This window comes from Cryptococcus depauperatus, chromosome 8, assembly GCF_001720195.1.
Source record: "Cryptococcus depauperatus CBS 7841 chromosome 8, complete sequence".
Classification (NCBI taxonomy): Eukaryota; Fungi; Basidiomycota; class Tremellomycetes; order Tremellales; family Cryptococcaceae; genus Cryptococcus; species Cryptococcus depauperatus.
Genome location: NC_089475.1, coordinates 1,196,878 through 1,209,378, shown reverse-complemented (window position 1 = coordinate 1,209,378; position 12,501 = coordinate 1,196,878). Strand labels below are relative to the sequence as shown.

At 44.2% G+C, this 12,501-nt stretch overlaps 5 protein-coding genes across 5 annotated transcripts; 1 reads left to right on the top strand and 4 right to left on the bottom strand.

Moving 5' to 3' along the window:
* Positions 1-839: 839 nt before the first annotated feature.
* Positions 840-1,128, bottom strand: L203_106392 (uncharacterized protein; the record flags this gene model as incomplete). Its single annotated transcript, XM_066215743.1, has 2 exons — positions 840-1,053; positions 1,100-1,128. The coding sequence occupies 2 exons, from the start codon at positions 1,126-1,128 to the stop codon at positions 840-842; spliced, it is 243 nt and encodes an 80-aa protein (XP_066071840.1).
* Positions 1,129-1,582: 454 nt separating this feature from the next.
* On the bottom strand, positions 1,583-3,205 carry L203_106391 (uncharacterized protein; the record flags this gene model as incomplete). The annotated part of the gene is made up of 8 exons (XM_066215742.1): positions 1,583-1,690; positions 1,741-1,830; positions 1,875-2,171; positions 2,219-2,338; positions 2,446-2,545; positions 2,595-2,706; positions 2,752-2,814; positions 2,977-3,205. The coding sequence occupies 8 exons, from the start codon at positions 3,203-3,205 to the stop codon at positions 1,583-1,585; spliced, it is 1,119 nt and encodes a 372-aa protein (XP_066071839.1).
* Positions 3,206-4,775: 1,570 nt separating this feature from the next.
* L203_106390 (uncharacterized protein) lies at positions 4,776-5,627 on the bottom strand (the record flags this gene model as incomplete). The annotated part of the gene is made up of 3 exons (XM_066215741.1): positions 4,776-4,924; positions 4,973-5,223; positions 5,272-5,627. 3 exons carry the CDS (start codon positions 5,625-5,627, stop codon positions 4,776-4,778), a joined length of 756 nt encoding a protein of 251 aa, XP_066071838.1.
* A 183-nt stretch (positions 5,628-5,810) lies between these two features.
* Positions 5,811-7,452, top strand: L203_106389 (uncharacterized protein; the record flags this gene model as incomplete). The annotated part of the gene is made up of 7 exons (XM_066215740.1): positions 5,811-6,216; positions 6,262-6,308; positions 6,357-6,385; positions 6,434-6,465; positions 6,519-6,764; positions 6,811-7,214; positions 7,291-7,452. 7 exons carry the CDS (start codon positions 5,811-5,813, stop codon positions 7,450-7,452), a joined length of 1,326 nt encoding a protein of 441 aa, XP_066071837.1.
* Positions 7,453-7,706: 254 nt separating this feature from the next.
* On the bottom strand, positions 7,707-11,905 carry L203_106388 (uncharacterized protein; the record flags this gene model as incomplete). The annotated part of the gene is made up of 10 exons (XM_066215739.1): positions 7,707-7,760; positions 7,818-7,831; positions 7,903-8,212; positions 8,263-8,491; positions 8,547-9,352; positions 9,401-9,975; positions 10,023-10,474; positions 10,520-11,133; positions 11,343-11,474; positions 11,519-11,905. The coding sequence occupies 10 exons, from the start codon at positions 11,903-11,905 to the stop codon at positions 7,707-7,709; spliced, it is 3,573 nt and encodes a 1,190-aa protein (XP_066071836.1).
* Between the last annotated feature and the right edge of the window lie 596 nt (positions 11,906-12,501).

Sequence of the window (12,501 nt, the reverse complement as noted above, 5' to 3'; positions counted from 1 at the left end):
TGACCTCCACTTTTCATGTCCGTCCTTTGTGTTCGAATATTCTCAAAAATGATTTCTTTTGATTTCTTTTGGATTCATATCAACAAGTAGTAGATTCTGGTTTTGTATACGCACTCTACTAATACTTACTATCAGTACAAAAGCCGATGATTAGAGACTTTTTTTACATTGAAAATCGTCGAGAAAAGGCTGTATCCGTGTTGTGTTTGAGAGTAAGCGTAATGTCTCCAAGTGAAATAGAATATACTCTCAACAAAGGTTCTTTGGTAGCCTTCTCCCGGCGGACTGTTGTACACATCAACGTGCCATTGGCTTGAGCCCGTCATTGTAAGTTTTGAGCCACAGTTCTGCGCTTCTTGAGGTGGTACAAGCTACAACTTCAAAGTCCGGAAACACCAGCCATGCCTTTATTCATGGTGACCTTTCAAAGCTTCAAAGGCGTATTGTAGACTAAGACATAGTGTTATGGGCATGCCATGCTGTTCGTCTCGGATCACAGAGCTTGGCTCTATATGAGCTGTGAACGCTGTCACAGATAACTTGCAAAGGCCAAAAGAGCTTAGATCTAGTAAGAAGTGCTGACATACACGTATTCATCTGGTCATCGCACTGTTCAATTCTGATTGGAGTCTATCGTTTCTGTTCCTAAAATCCTTCAGTCTCGTAGGGCCAAAGGCGCTCTCTGGAACCTACACGAAGCATCTTCATATGCTGGCAAGTCATCTGTCGACTCTGGCCTCTGTTCTGAATCTCTTTGTTCTTTTCCAGATTTCTCTTGCTCATTGGCCATTCTTCTTGTTTTCATTCCGTCCATCTATTCGATCTGTTTTCTCAGTCTCTCACTCGGCAACCGACTCGGACCGTTGTAACTTCGACCTGTACTTGTCTGCGATTGCTGGCTTGGAGGAAGGTATGATGGCGGAATATGTGCAGCGAGTATAACAAAATCTTTCGAGAACTTCATCTTGCGTTACTTTTTTCCTTGGCTGAGGATGGACTGAGGAGGTTGGATCCCAAGAGGGCATGCCTTTTTCTGGCTGACTAAATAGCGTACTTGGCTTGTTAGCTCAATACGTAAAACCAAAAAAAAAGAGTATACAATGGACATTTGCTGTTACTGTTGCCCATAAATTTGATTTACTGAAGCCTTCGCAATATACAAACAAAGAATGAAAACAAGTTTATATCTAGAATTGAAAAAACAGTTAATGTTTTCCTGCCAGAAATTAATACCAAGATAAGAGCAGGCACGCAACAGTAGATAAGAGCCTAATCAGCGGAGATCCTCAGATGTCCATGATCGTGGATAGATGCATGATGAGAGAAGACAGGGAATGGTACAATAAAAGGGAGTAAAATGGACAATACTACACGACGGCGACTGAAGCGACTGGGTGGATGAGAACACTAGTAAAAAGATATAAAAGAGAATCATGTAAATCATCAAGCATAAAGTGAGTTCTAAAAAGTCCTAAACGTCTTTATGGCAACCATGGGGACGCATATACAACCCTTTCCCCTCTAGACCTATACGTCTGTCGAATGCAATAGCCGGGAAAATAAACAGAACCCTGGAGTCTTGTTATTCGTATGAAGCAGAAGCAATACGCATCTCTATTTTAGGGATGGGAATATTGAATGTACCAGCTTCACGCTCAAGGTATTCAGTCTCTTCCCGTGCGAGACGTTGCTATAAGTGCTGAGTCAGCTTGTAAGACACCAATGGACGGGTTTATTTACATATTCAAACCACCAATTCTTCTTTCTCATGAACGGTAGAATATATGTAGAGAGAGTCGGTTTGAGAGCTTTGGCGCGATCAGTTTCAATCTATACAATATCAGCTTTGAATCGACACGCTTAAAGTGCCATACTTGACGCCGAACCTTATTCCATACGTCTGGTTTATCGGTAATGACACTGGACACGCCCCATCGCACGCACTGTCTCATCTCCTCCATCTCATTCACAGTCCAACAACAAACTTTTTTTCCAGCTTCGTTACATTCTTTGCGGAATTTTGCTCCCTCCGAAGAAGCAAGTGCTGGATACATGATGGAGAAGCCGTGACAAGAAGTGAAGAAGTGTTTGCGACATTGGACAACGTCCATCGAGATGGCATAACGAGGAAGATAGGGAAGGATCGTTGCTGCAGGAACGATAAATTTCGGCTGCGCAACCATCAGCATATTCCAACACGAAACAACGATAGACTCACATGCCAAATACCAAGAATGATTCTAGAAGCCAGCTTCTCCTGCCAACCACCATAACTTTCGACCACACTCTTGATGAGCCCAAACAGTCGCACCGGATCGTTCTCGACTTTGAGGTCAAGCTAAAACACCCGGTCCGATCGGACCCATCGTCAGCGCGAATGCTTTGCAAGAATCATGAAGAAACGCTGTAAAAAGCCTCGCTCCCTTTGAAAGAGATGACACTGACGTTCAGCTTCACATAGGAATTCTCCGGCTGAAGAAGGATGTCAATGACCTGGTTGAACTGAGGTATCGGCTGAAATGGTTCTGCTCGGGTCCTTACGTGTCTAGACAAAAAGTTTAAAACACTCTCGACAAGATCATCATTCAACGTACTCTAAAACACCCTTCCACGGAAGCTTATCAATGCGACCTTTACCATCGGTCGTCCGACCCAATTCCGGATCATGAAACATGACCAAAACATTATCGGTAGTCATATGAATGTCTATGACGCATCAGAATGCTACACAACAGCTGTATAAACACCCACCCGTCTCTATGCCATCGGTGCGAGCTTTGCATGCCTCTACAAAAGATGCGATGGTATTTTCCGCTGTAGAATTTTGAAAGAAGCGCAGTTAAATAGAGCGACACATGACACAGTTCACGGCGGATGAAATGATAAACCATTGATTAGCAAAAAGTTCCTCTCCTACAATCGGACCGTTTCCCTGTCCTTTCTTGGGACTCGGGCCAAAAAAAAGGTTTCACTCACGAAAAGAAGCAGAAGCGCCACGGTGACTCCAGCACTCTGGTATGGCTTGCTTGTCGGCGGCCGCCTTTTCAAACGGATACTCGAGGAGGAACTCTGATACGGCAGGAGACTTCAAGACAGTGGAAAAGGCCGGTGAGGGATTGAGCGAGTTGGATGGGATAAGAGCTGGGGTATTGGGGGTAGAAGCTGGGATAGTGGCGTCTTGTCGTTGGTTTGCTTGGGTAGACATGGTGATATATCTTTGTATGGTGAGTGGCAAATTGTCTTGCACGATGATGGAGGGAAAAGAGAAAGCTAGCGGCAATGTACCACCTTATATATCCATTTGTAAATGCGAACGTGCGCCGAAAGAATCCTTTGAGATTGATAAATAAGAGAGCGGAGCCGCAAATCACCCGCCGAGAGGCTCGCCGGGGCCAGGAGCAGTCCGTGACCTGCAGCCGATCTTCACGTGAGCGGAGAGCAATGAAAGTAACGTGGTAGAAAGAGAGAGGAGAGGTTTTTTTTGAAAAACACCCTAGAGGTAAGACTGACCGGCGGAAAATGTAAACAAATAAATCTTTGCCACGTGCGATCCACCTCCACTTCGTCCCGATCCGCCGGATGTCTATTTGGGAAATCACGAGCGTGTATAAATGCATTTACTAAAGATAGTTATGTATATATTGGATACCATATTATGCGGAACATCATAGTATGCGGAATATCCCAATTCTATGTAATGCCGATAGTGGCAGCACCATCCTATCATCAACGGTCTAGAAGCGATTTGAGGATTGCTCATTTTCATTTTGAATTCACTCTTTTACTATCATTGGGATTTTTGAGTTGGTGGTGGATTGGTTGGAAATGAAGAGCAAGAGGAGATCCGCAATGGAATTTACAGGTATCAAGAGGGACAGCAAGCGAGCTGATATATGTTGATTGACTGAATACTGCATAGAGATAAATGGTAGAGAACCAGCTTGTCCCTAGCACAGAAGCAACCTGCATTTCTCAAAGCTTCTTAAAATTCCGAGAAGCAAAAATCTTGGCTGGGAACAACTAAACAATAGCCTAAGTGGTAGCGGCAAAGTATATATGCACCTGTGCTGGACCTGCTACGTGACGAGTAAAATGATGAGACTCTGCCATGCCTCCAATTTCAATCATTGAATTAACTTCATCTCAGCCCAATTCATCTCTTAGCTCATACAATTCTGTTCTCTTATCCTTCTCTCCAGAGAAAGATAGGAGCTCAAAAACTCATGTTTTCCTGCCGATATTCGTGTCTATTGTGGTAGTTTTGAGCGTGTGCGTGCTGCTGTGCGCATGATTCCCTTGTCAGGCTTGAGTTGATGGAGTGAACGGCTGTATAGGAGAAAGGCGGCGCATCAACAGCAAGATACACAGGTCATGGAGGCAAGCGATCAGCCATGTCGACATCGTTTACAAAGCTGGTTTCGCTCTACTCCATCTCTGTCCAAAAATTCCTCATTCCCGCCTACTTGTTTTGCCATTAGCTCCTTTACAATTACTCCAACCACGCCGACTGGCTTCTTAAAACAACAAGCAAGTACTGTGTCGGGCTGTAAAGGGAGATAGGGAAAGAATCGCGCAAAGTGCTGTCTTCTTCAGCAATAAAAAGCCAGCCAGTTGGAACCCCCAGGTGGTAGGGAAGCAAAGGTCGTAGACAGAAGTCATGTTGGATTTACTTTATTTCGTTTTGATATCGTCCATGTTTTTACTTTTTGTTGACGCAGAGTTGTCAAGGTAACCACAAGCAAGATACATACTAATAATATTTCAGCTCAACGGATTTATGCGGCCGCAGCAGCAGGCGCTGAGGGAGGAGGAGGCATGGCCAACTTGTCCTTCTCTGCTTTTGCAGTTTCCTTGACCTCCGCTTTGCCGTTACCCTTGTCGGCAGCCTTGCCTGCTTTAGCCTTTTTCTTCTTTAGTAGAAGCGCTATAGAGTCATTTAGTACATACTTGGACCATTATGAGGAAAACAAACATTTGGAAACAGCCGACCGAACATTTTCGTTGATCTCCCGACTTTCTTCTAAAAATTCGTGATCGTCAAACTTGTGCTTTTTCCTTGCCAATTCTCCCAAATCAACTTTTCCCAAGTTCCTCTTTCTACTTTCACCAGATGATTCGGAAGCGTTAATACCTAATTGACGTTCCAGAGTCTCAAGTTTAGCTTTGTCAGCGGCGATAGCTTGAGCGCGGAGACTTGATTCGGATTCTAATAACTCTGCTTGTCTACGCACTTGTCAGCGTATTTCTAAGGCACTAGGGAGCCCTGCTTACCGCTTGGCCTCTTTGATAGTTCCTAGTCGTCGTCCAGATAAATCTCGACAAGAATCCATGTTTGTGGACTTGCCAGAGCTCATCCTTCCACCTGCAGCTCTCAGCTGACTTCCAAATCCACCTTTACCGCCCCTCAGCCTTGGGGTCACGAAGAGAGTAATTGGATGACTGGGGACATCTTTGTGAATGAGAGACGAGAGTTGAGCATCGGGGGAAAGTGGGCCGGAAGAAGTGGTACGGAGATAAGAGGAAAAAGCGAACGGGATTGGAATACTTGAAAGCAACGTGGAAGAGGGCAAATTTAACTGGATAGTGACCAGCGGTGCAGGCAAAGAGAGAAAAACCTTCTGCGACATTATTTTAGATGATGAATCTATTATAAAATAAAGACAAAGCGATGAAACAAGATCATAGGTGGCAAAGGGACGGAATCAATTTGATTCCGTTGAACGAGTTCGAGTGGCATGGTTACTCAGTCCATAATTTTTGATATTTTCTTTAGACAATAAGACTTTTCAGCAAATTCACATAAACAAAAGATGGAAGTCAACAAGGAAGAGGCGCTAAGAGCCCTTTCAATTGCCCAGAAGCACAAGTCGGCGTCGAATTATACTTCAGCTCTCAAGTTTGCTCGCAAATCTGTCGCTTTGTTCTCTACTCCCGAAGGCGAGGCATTGGTAACCGTTATTGAGCGAGAAATGGCTTCCAGCGAGCCGGAATTGACTGAGAAGTCATCTAGTGGACATTCAAGTGCCAATGCGAAAGCGAGTGGTGTAGAGGAACATGTTACGTCGGCTCATCTGAGACAAGGTCATAAGACAACGAAGGAAAGCTCTAAGGCGGGCGATGACAGGACGAGAAAGAGAAGCTATACACCGCAACAGATTGAAGTTGTAAGAAGAGTCAAGGCATGTAAACATCATGAGTATTATGAAATTCTGGAAGGTGAGTTGCACGAGAACTATGAAATGCTTGCTGATAGGTTAACAGTGGAAAAGACTTGTTCAGAGAATGAGGTTAAAAAGGCTTACAAAAAAGTAAGCTAAATCTTCTTCGGCGAATGTGTCATGTTCTGACCCCTACAGCTTGCATTGGCTTTACATCCAGATAAAAAGTATGTTTTACAAGCTTGAACAGCAAGATTTGTACTAATAGTGTATAGCGGAGCACCAGGGGCAGATGAAGCATTCAAAAGTAAACCACTACTACTCATTTCGCTATGAGTAGCGCGTTGACGATGTTTTTAGTGGTATCCAAAGCATTTCAAGTTCTCTCAGACTCGAATCTTCGAACAGCATACGACTCTAACCCTTCCTATGATCCAACCCAACGCAATCCAGGTCCATCATCCTTTTCTTCTGGTGGAGGCGGCATGGGTATGAGAGGCCATCCGGGTTTCGCATACAACAGCGATATAAACCCGGAAGATCTATTTAACATGTTTTTCGGTGGTGGAGGCGGGTTTGGCAACGGTGGATTTGGGAATGCAAATGGTGGGTGCTCTCAAAATTGACAAGATAGCGATTAACCGTGCACAAGTATTCACATTTGGAGGCCCAGGGGGATTTAGAACATTTCAAACAGGCCGCCCTCGCCAACCACGCCAAGCAGACGATGGAGACGCAACTCCATTAACATCTTTTCTCCCCATTCTCCTTGTCCTTCTCTTCTCGATCATCACCATCCTTCCTTCTCTGTTTTCCACACCTGCTCGGGACCCTTCTTACTCTTTTGAATCTAGTGCGCGACTGAATTTGGAGAGAATGACATCTAATTGGAAAGTACCTTATTGGGTCAATCAACGCGAATGGGAGTCGAGTGATGTTTGGAAGAGTGTGCCAGAGACGAGACGGGGCTCAGGAATGGAAGCGTTATTTTCACAAAAAATTAGACTGTTCGAAAAGAATGTAGAGGGACATTATGTCCGTAGACTTCAACACGAGGTATGTCCACACTCTCTTCGAAACATTATGCCAATACTAGCTGGCATTCGTGCTGATACCTCGTCACCACCAATAGTGTGAAAATTTCAACGATAGGAAGCGTAGTCGTATAGCGGACCATTCCGGTTTTTTTGGAATAGGCGCGGATCATGAAAAAATCAAGGAGATTAGAAAGCAAACGAATCCAGCTTGTGAGAAACTGAGAGGATTGGGTATAGGGCAAGGAGCGATTTGGTAGATAAGACAGTATGCAAAATTAGAAGCTTTTGAATGGCGAGAGAATTGGAGAGAGTTGTACGTTTATGCTTTGATATAGACCGTCTGATAAAATGTCACAACGTCATGTCAATTCTCATGGCGATCTTTGCCATAATAAGAAACCAAATTAGATAGTTACCATGGAAAATGAACGACATAAGCTCAAGATACAGTGCATATGAAAATGCCAAATTTCTTGGTGAATATGCCTTTTACCCATTCTCAGATAGCCCTCTATGTCACAGTGACATTCAATCTGATACCCATGCAAGCCATTTCCGCACAGAGCTATAGACATACGAGTTAGTGAATGCTTTAGGTCTGGACTTGAGAGACATGACTGACATATCGGAAAACATCTATATGTAATGGACGGAAAAAAGGGACAGTAAGCTTTTGTTAAAGGTTGATATGTCAAAAATCAACTCACATGGAACAGGTACAACATCCATAACTCCCTTCTTTCCTGCACCTCGCATTACAACCCCTACTCCACCCTCTTTCTTCTCAGTAACATGATCACCGTCAATGCCACAGATCCTACAATATTCTTTCATTCCTTCTCCGCCAACCTCCTCAAAACCAAGTGATACGAGGGAGCCACAATTTCTGCAAACCCAAGCGGTAGAGTAGTCGGAACAATTCATAAGACGGTCTTGAAGAAGGAAAGATGTACCATGAGCAATAAGAGCATCTCGCTCCATTTCACCAAACCGAATACCACCTGCACGTTTTCGACCCTAGGAGGGAAATGAGTAAAAAGCTATTTAGCAGGCATGAAAACACTCACTTTAACAGGCTGTCTCGTAAGTGGATCAACAGGACCTGTTGTTCTGACTTGGAACTTGTCGTTGACCATATGCCGTAAACGCTGGTAGTAAACGAGACCAAGATAAATATCGGCATGAAATTCTTCACCAGTGATACCAGAGTACATGGGCTCATTACCATAATAGTTATAGCCAGCAGCACGAAGTTGCTCTCCGAAATAATCGACTGGTCTGTCCTGGTCTGAAAACCTACAATGTGTGGGCATCTCTGCAATCACAAATGAATTATTCCTATGACACTCACTTGAAAGGCGTAGCATCTTGAGCGATGCCATGCAGAGCACCAGCTTTTCCAGCCATACTCTCGACAAACATCCCAATCGTCATTCGGGATGGGAAAGCGTGAGGATTGATAATGACATCGGGCTGCATACCGCTTTCACTAAATGGCATGTCAATGGCAGGGAATTTTTGAGAGCAAACACCCTTTTGACCGTGTCGTGAAGAGAATTTGTCACCAATAACAGGAGAACGAGGAATGCGAAGCTTGATATGGACCTTTTGCAGCTCGGAATCACCAGAATCTGAGCCAAGGAGGCGTACCTCGTCAATAAAGGCAATTTCATCCCCTTTGTATTTGTGAAATTTGGTTCGGCGAGTGTTGTCATCAACATAAGCACATAGCGGATCTCCAGTTTTGACTCTAGCACCAACAATAGGCAAACCATCTGCATTGACAGAAGTCCTCGCGTCGTGGTCTTCCTTGATATCCCTACCTAGGCCAAAGTGCAAAGTAGGTTTCAAGCTTCTGCTGGCTCCCGGGACACCCTTTAAGTCGAAGATGTCAGACTTGTAAACGGTGCCATATCCAAATCCTCGCTCATGAGCAGATTTGTTCAATATCATCGCATCCTCCATATCATAACCGGTGTAAGAGATAACGGCAACGATGGCGTTTGTGCCGTTAGGGAAGTTGTCGAAACCATAATAACTGTACAAGTCTGGGCGAACGACAGGCGTCTGGCCGGATTGAAGGCGATACATCTTGTTATCCGTACGTTTATTGATGGCCGTCGAAGGGGTACCCATTGATTGTTTACCCATTTGACACTAAAACTCGTAAGCATCTTTTGTTCACAGGCTCGATGAGTGACTTACCTGGTACATGTTTCGAGGACTCTGATTGAAGTCGGAAAATGGAGTTAGGTTTGCAATAACGGACAACATACTCGTTGGGTCCAATTCTAAATGGGTGGTAGTGCCCTTTTCGACCTCTTCCTTAGTAATTGCCACGTCCATGTATACTTGCTCGAACAAGCCTAGGTGATCAAGCTTGCCATTTTGTAAGTACGTGACAGGTCGCATCATACGACTCTTGCTGGAGAAAAGATATAAACCAGGATATTGCCCACCTTTCGTCACAGGTATGTAACCAATTTCAAGGTCGAGAGGCACTCTAGGATCGTTCTCAGTCTTGAGCTTTCTTAGCACATTGGCAAGCTGTTTAGCTTTTACTGGAGAGGCGTAGCCAAGGACTCGACCATCTAGCTGGACACAAACCACGCGGCGGCCATCGATTGACGAAGCAAAAACTTGGGTCATTCCTTGAGCAGAAAGAAGAGCAGGAATATTGGAAACATCAAGAGTGGAGGTGACAATTTGACAGGTATGTGAAAGATGGTTTAGTAAACCACAAGGTGAACCATCAGGGGTGTGAACAGGACACAAGAAACCTGAACATCATTTAGCTGGCAAAACATGACATGTCTTTGATGCTTACCCCATGACTCTGGCAACAGTTTTCGTACCGTGGTAGTCTTTAGCTCAGCAAAGAATGCGCCTCGATGAATACACCTGAAATGAGCAAGGTAACGATAGAAATTCAGTTTTTCAGCAACGATAGTGAAGCCTGACGTTTGTTGCAAATCTAACCCAGTGGGCGACACCAAATTTCCTGTTGCGAGAAAGTAGGACAATTTCGACCCAATATCCCAATTAGTTTTGGATAAGATACTGGTAAAATACTTGGGGTTGGTGAAACTCATTCCTTTATTATCTCGAAGATCAAGTTGGATCTGGGTTTTGACGGTATTAAGGCAATCATCGAAGCGTTCTTTGATAATCATACCGTAGAGGAAACCAGGAAGAAGTACTTCGTGATGCTGAGGAGAGTCAGGATTGTCTGGGCATGTGGCACCAGATACTTGAGAATAAAGCTTCCGAAGCATATACCTAGCAGAAAGTTTAGTTAAGATTACAAACAAGACAAAAACTAACAAAAGCATTCTGAATTTATCTCTAGGTGCAGGCAAATGAACCAAGATCAGTTTTCTCAAAAGGTAGCCGCCAACCTGAACGTTGCTCCAGTCATCTGGCACGTTCAGTACCACCCTGATTTTTTCTCCAAGATAATCCAGACATTGTGCGCCAGTGTGTAAACCCCAGGTCTTTTGACTTCTCAATAACAATTCTACACGATCAGTCAAGAACGTATTGTCATATTCGCCTTGAATCAGCCCTTCAAAAATCTCCTTGTCTGAAGCATCCACAAGGGCCTTGAGAATAAGCATGAGGGGAATCATGTACTCGACTTTTCTCCAAGCGAAACGTAAAGTTGCACTACCGTTGGAGAGATAGTGTATAGTATTGGTACAAGCTGTTTCATCAGGCCGAACGCAACGAATTTGACAACCATAGGGAGTATAAGAAGCGCCTCGCTTGGCGAAGGATGGTCGGAACAAGTTGAGTGGATTGTGTCTTCGAGGCACAATTAGGTATCGGATGATTTTTTCGTTACCGTTGACGATAAAGTATCCACCAAAAGAAGTGGATTCTTCGCTGTGCCTGATGAGTTCGGTAGCAGGTAGACCTTGCAGGTTGCATCTTATTGACTGTCCATACATCAGCTCCTTTAGTTCATTCTTCTCTTTGGTCGTCCATTGTCAATGCAATCTGAGTCAGAATGTCTTGCTGGATTCAAGGCAGCAGATTCCAAAGCGATTTGCCAAAGGTCTTCTAAAGAAACTGATGTACTTTGCCTCACTAGCTCCTTAAAATATATTCGTCGAAACCCAACTCGGTTGCAGATCTTTAAACTCACCCTGGTCATGACCGGCAGTAAACCACACTCTCTAATCTCCTCAAACTCTTTCTTGTTACCATCTTCACCCGTCACTGTCCATTTGAGGTTAACAGTCAATTTTGAACGGTAAGTAGTGAGACGTTCTCTGGCCTATTCAAAAGTCAGCTTAACGATGCTACATCACTCAAACTAACCTCTGTTGGAAATATTCTTCGCTCAACAGCAAGCTTGTCCTTCTCAGGTACAAGAGGTTTGCCGAGCATAACCCGGTCAATACGGTAGCTGATCTTGGTCCCCAAGCCGCCATTTACCCCCTTTCCATCATAAACCACTTTTTCCCCAATGTCTTCTACGCCTAACTGCAATAGCCCCTTTCTTCCTGGGCTCCCTTCATCCTCTATGAGAGCATTGAAGCTTTTGATGTGAGGTGCGACAAGTTCGTCAAGAGCGGGAACATCAGATGCGTTGAATGGAGGGTGTCTAAACTGCCGCTCTCTCGTAAGAGTGTGGAACGTCGACTTGTCTGGGTGGGTCGACGAAGACGCTTGTGATGGAGCAAGCGGGTCGAATGCTGCCACCATTTTGTGATTGTATAGTCATGAAAAATGTAAGGAAGATAAAGATGAATGAAATCGAACCAACGCCCAACTGGCAATATTTTTATGAGCCTGATATCAGGCAAAATGTGGAGGTGGAGGGAAGTAAAAGTTAATGCAGGACTAAAAGTTGATTATTGTGGCTTTATAGAGACTTTTATAAACAATTCTAACAACACAAGACAGAACGGCGCTATTTCCAAAAGATAATCGAGCAGATGCATGGGAAAAACCTGCCAGAGTTTGGATAGGACGACACGCATCGACAGCGATCTGTACTGCCTGGTTGCTTTTGTCTCCTTCCTTCTCTTTTGGTGAGTCATCTCTTTCAAGGAATCTTTTAATCTTTATAGACCATCTGCCCGAAGACCACAAAAGACATTTCCTTTGCTTCCTACTATCAGAAAGATTTTGGTTTGACGACTCGAAATGTTCAGGGAGTATCTCTTGCTTTGAGAACAGCCCGATGAAGTCTCTCTTTGTTATGCGTGAATCCCTACGTGAGAGTTACGAGCGCTAGGCATGAACGGATACGCTATTCTCTTGTAAGGAGGAATTGCTGACTTTGTGGATGTTCTTGC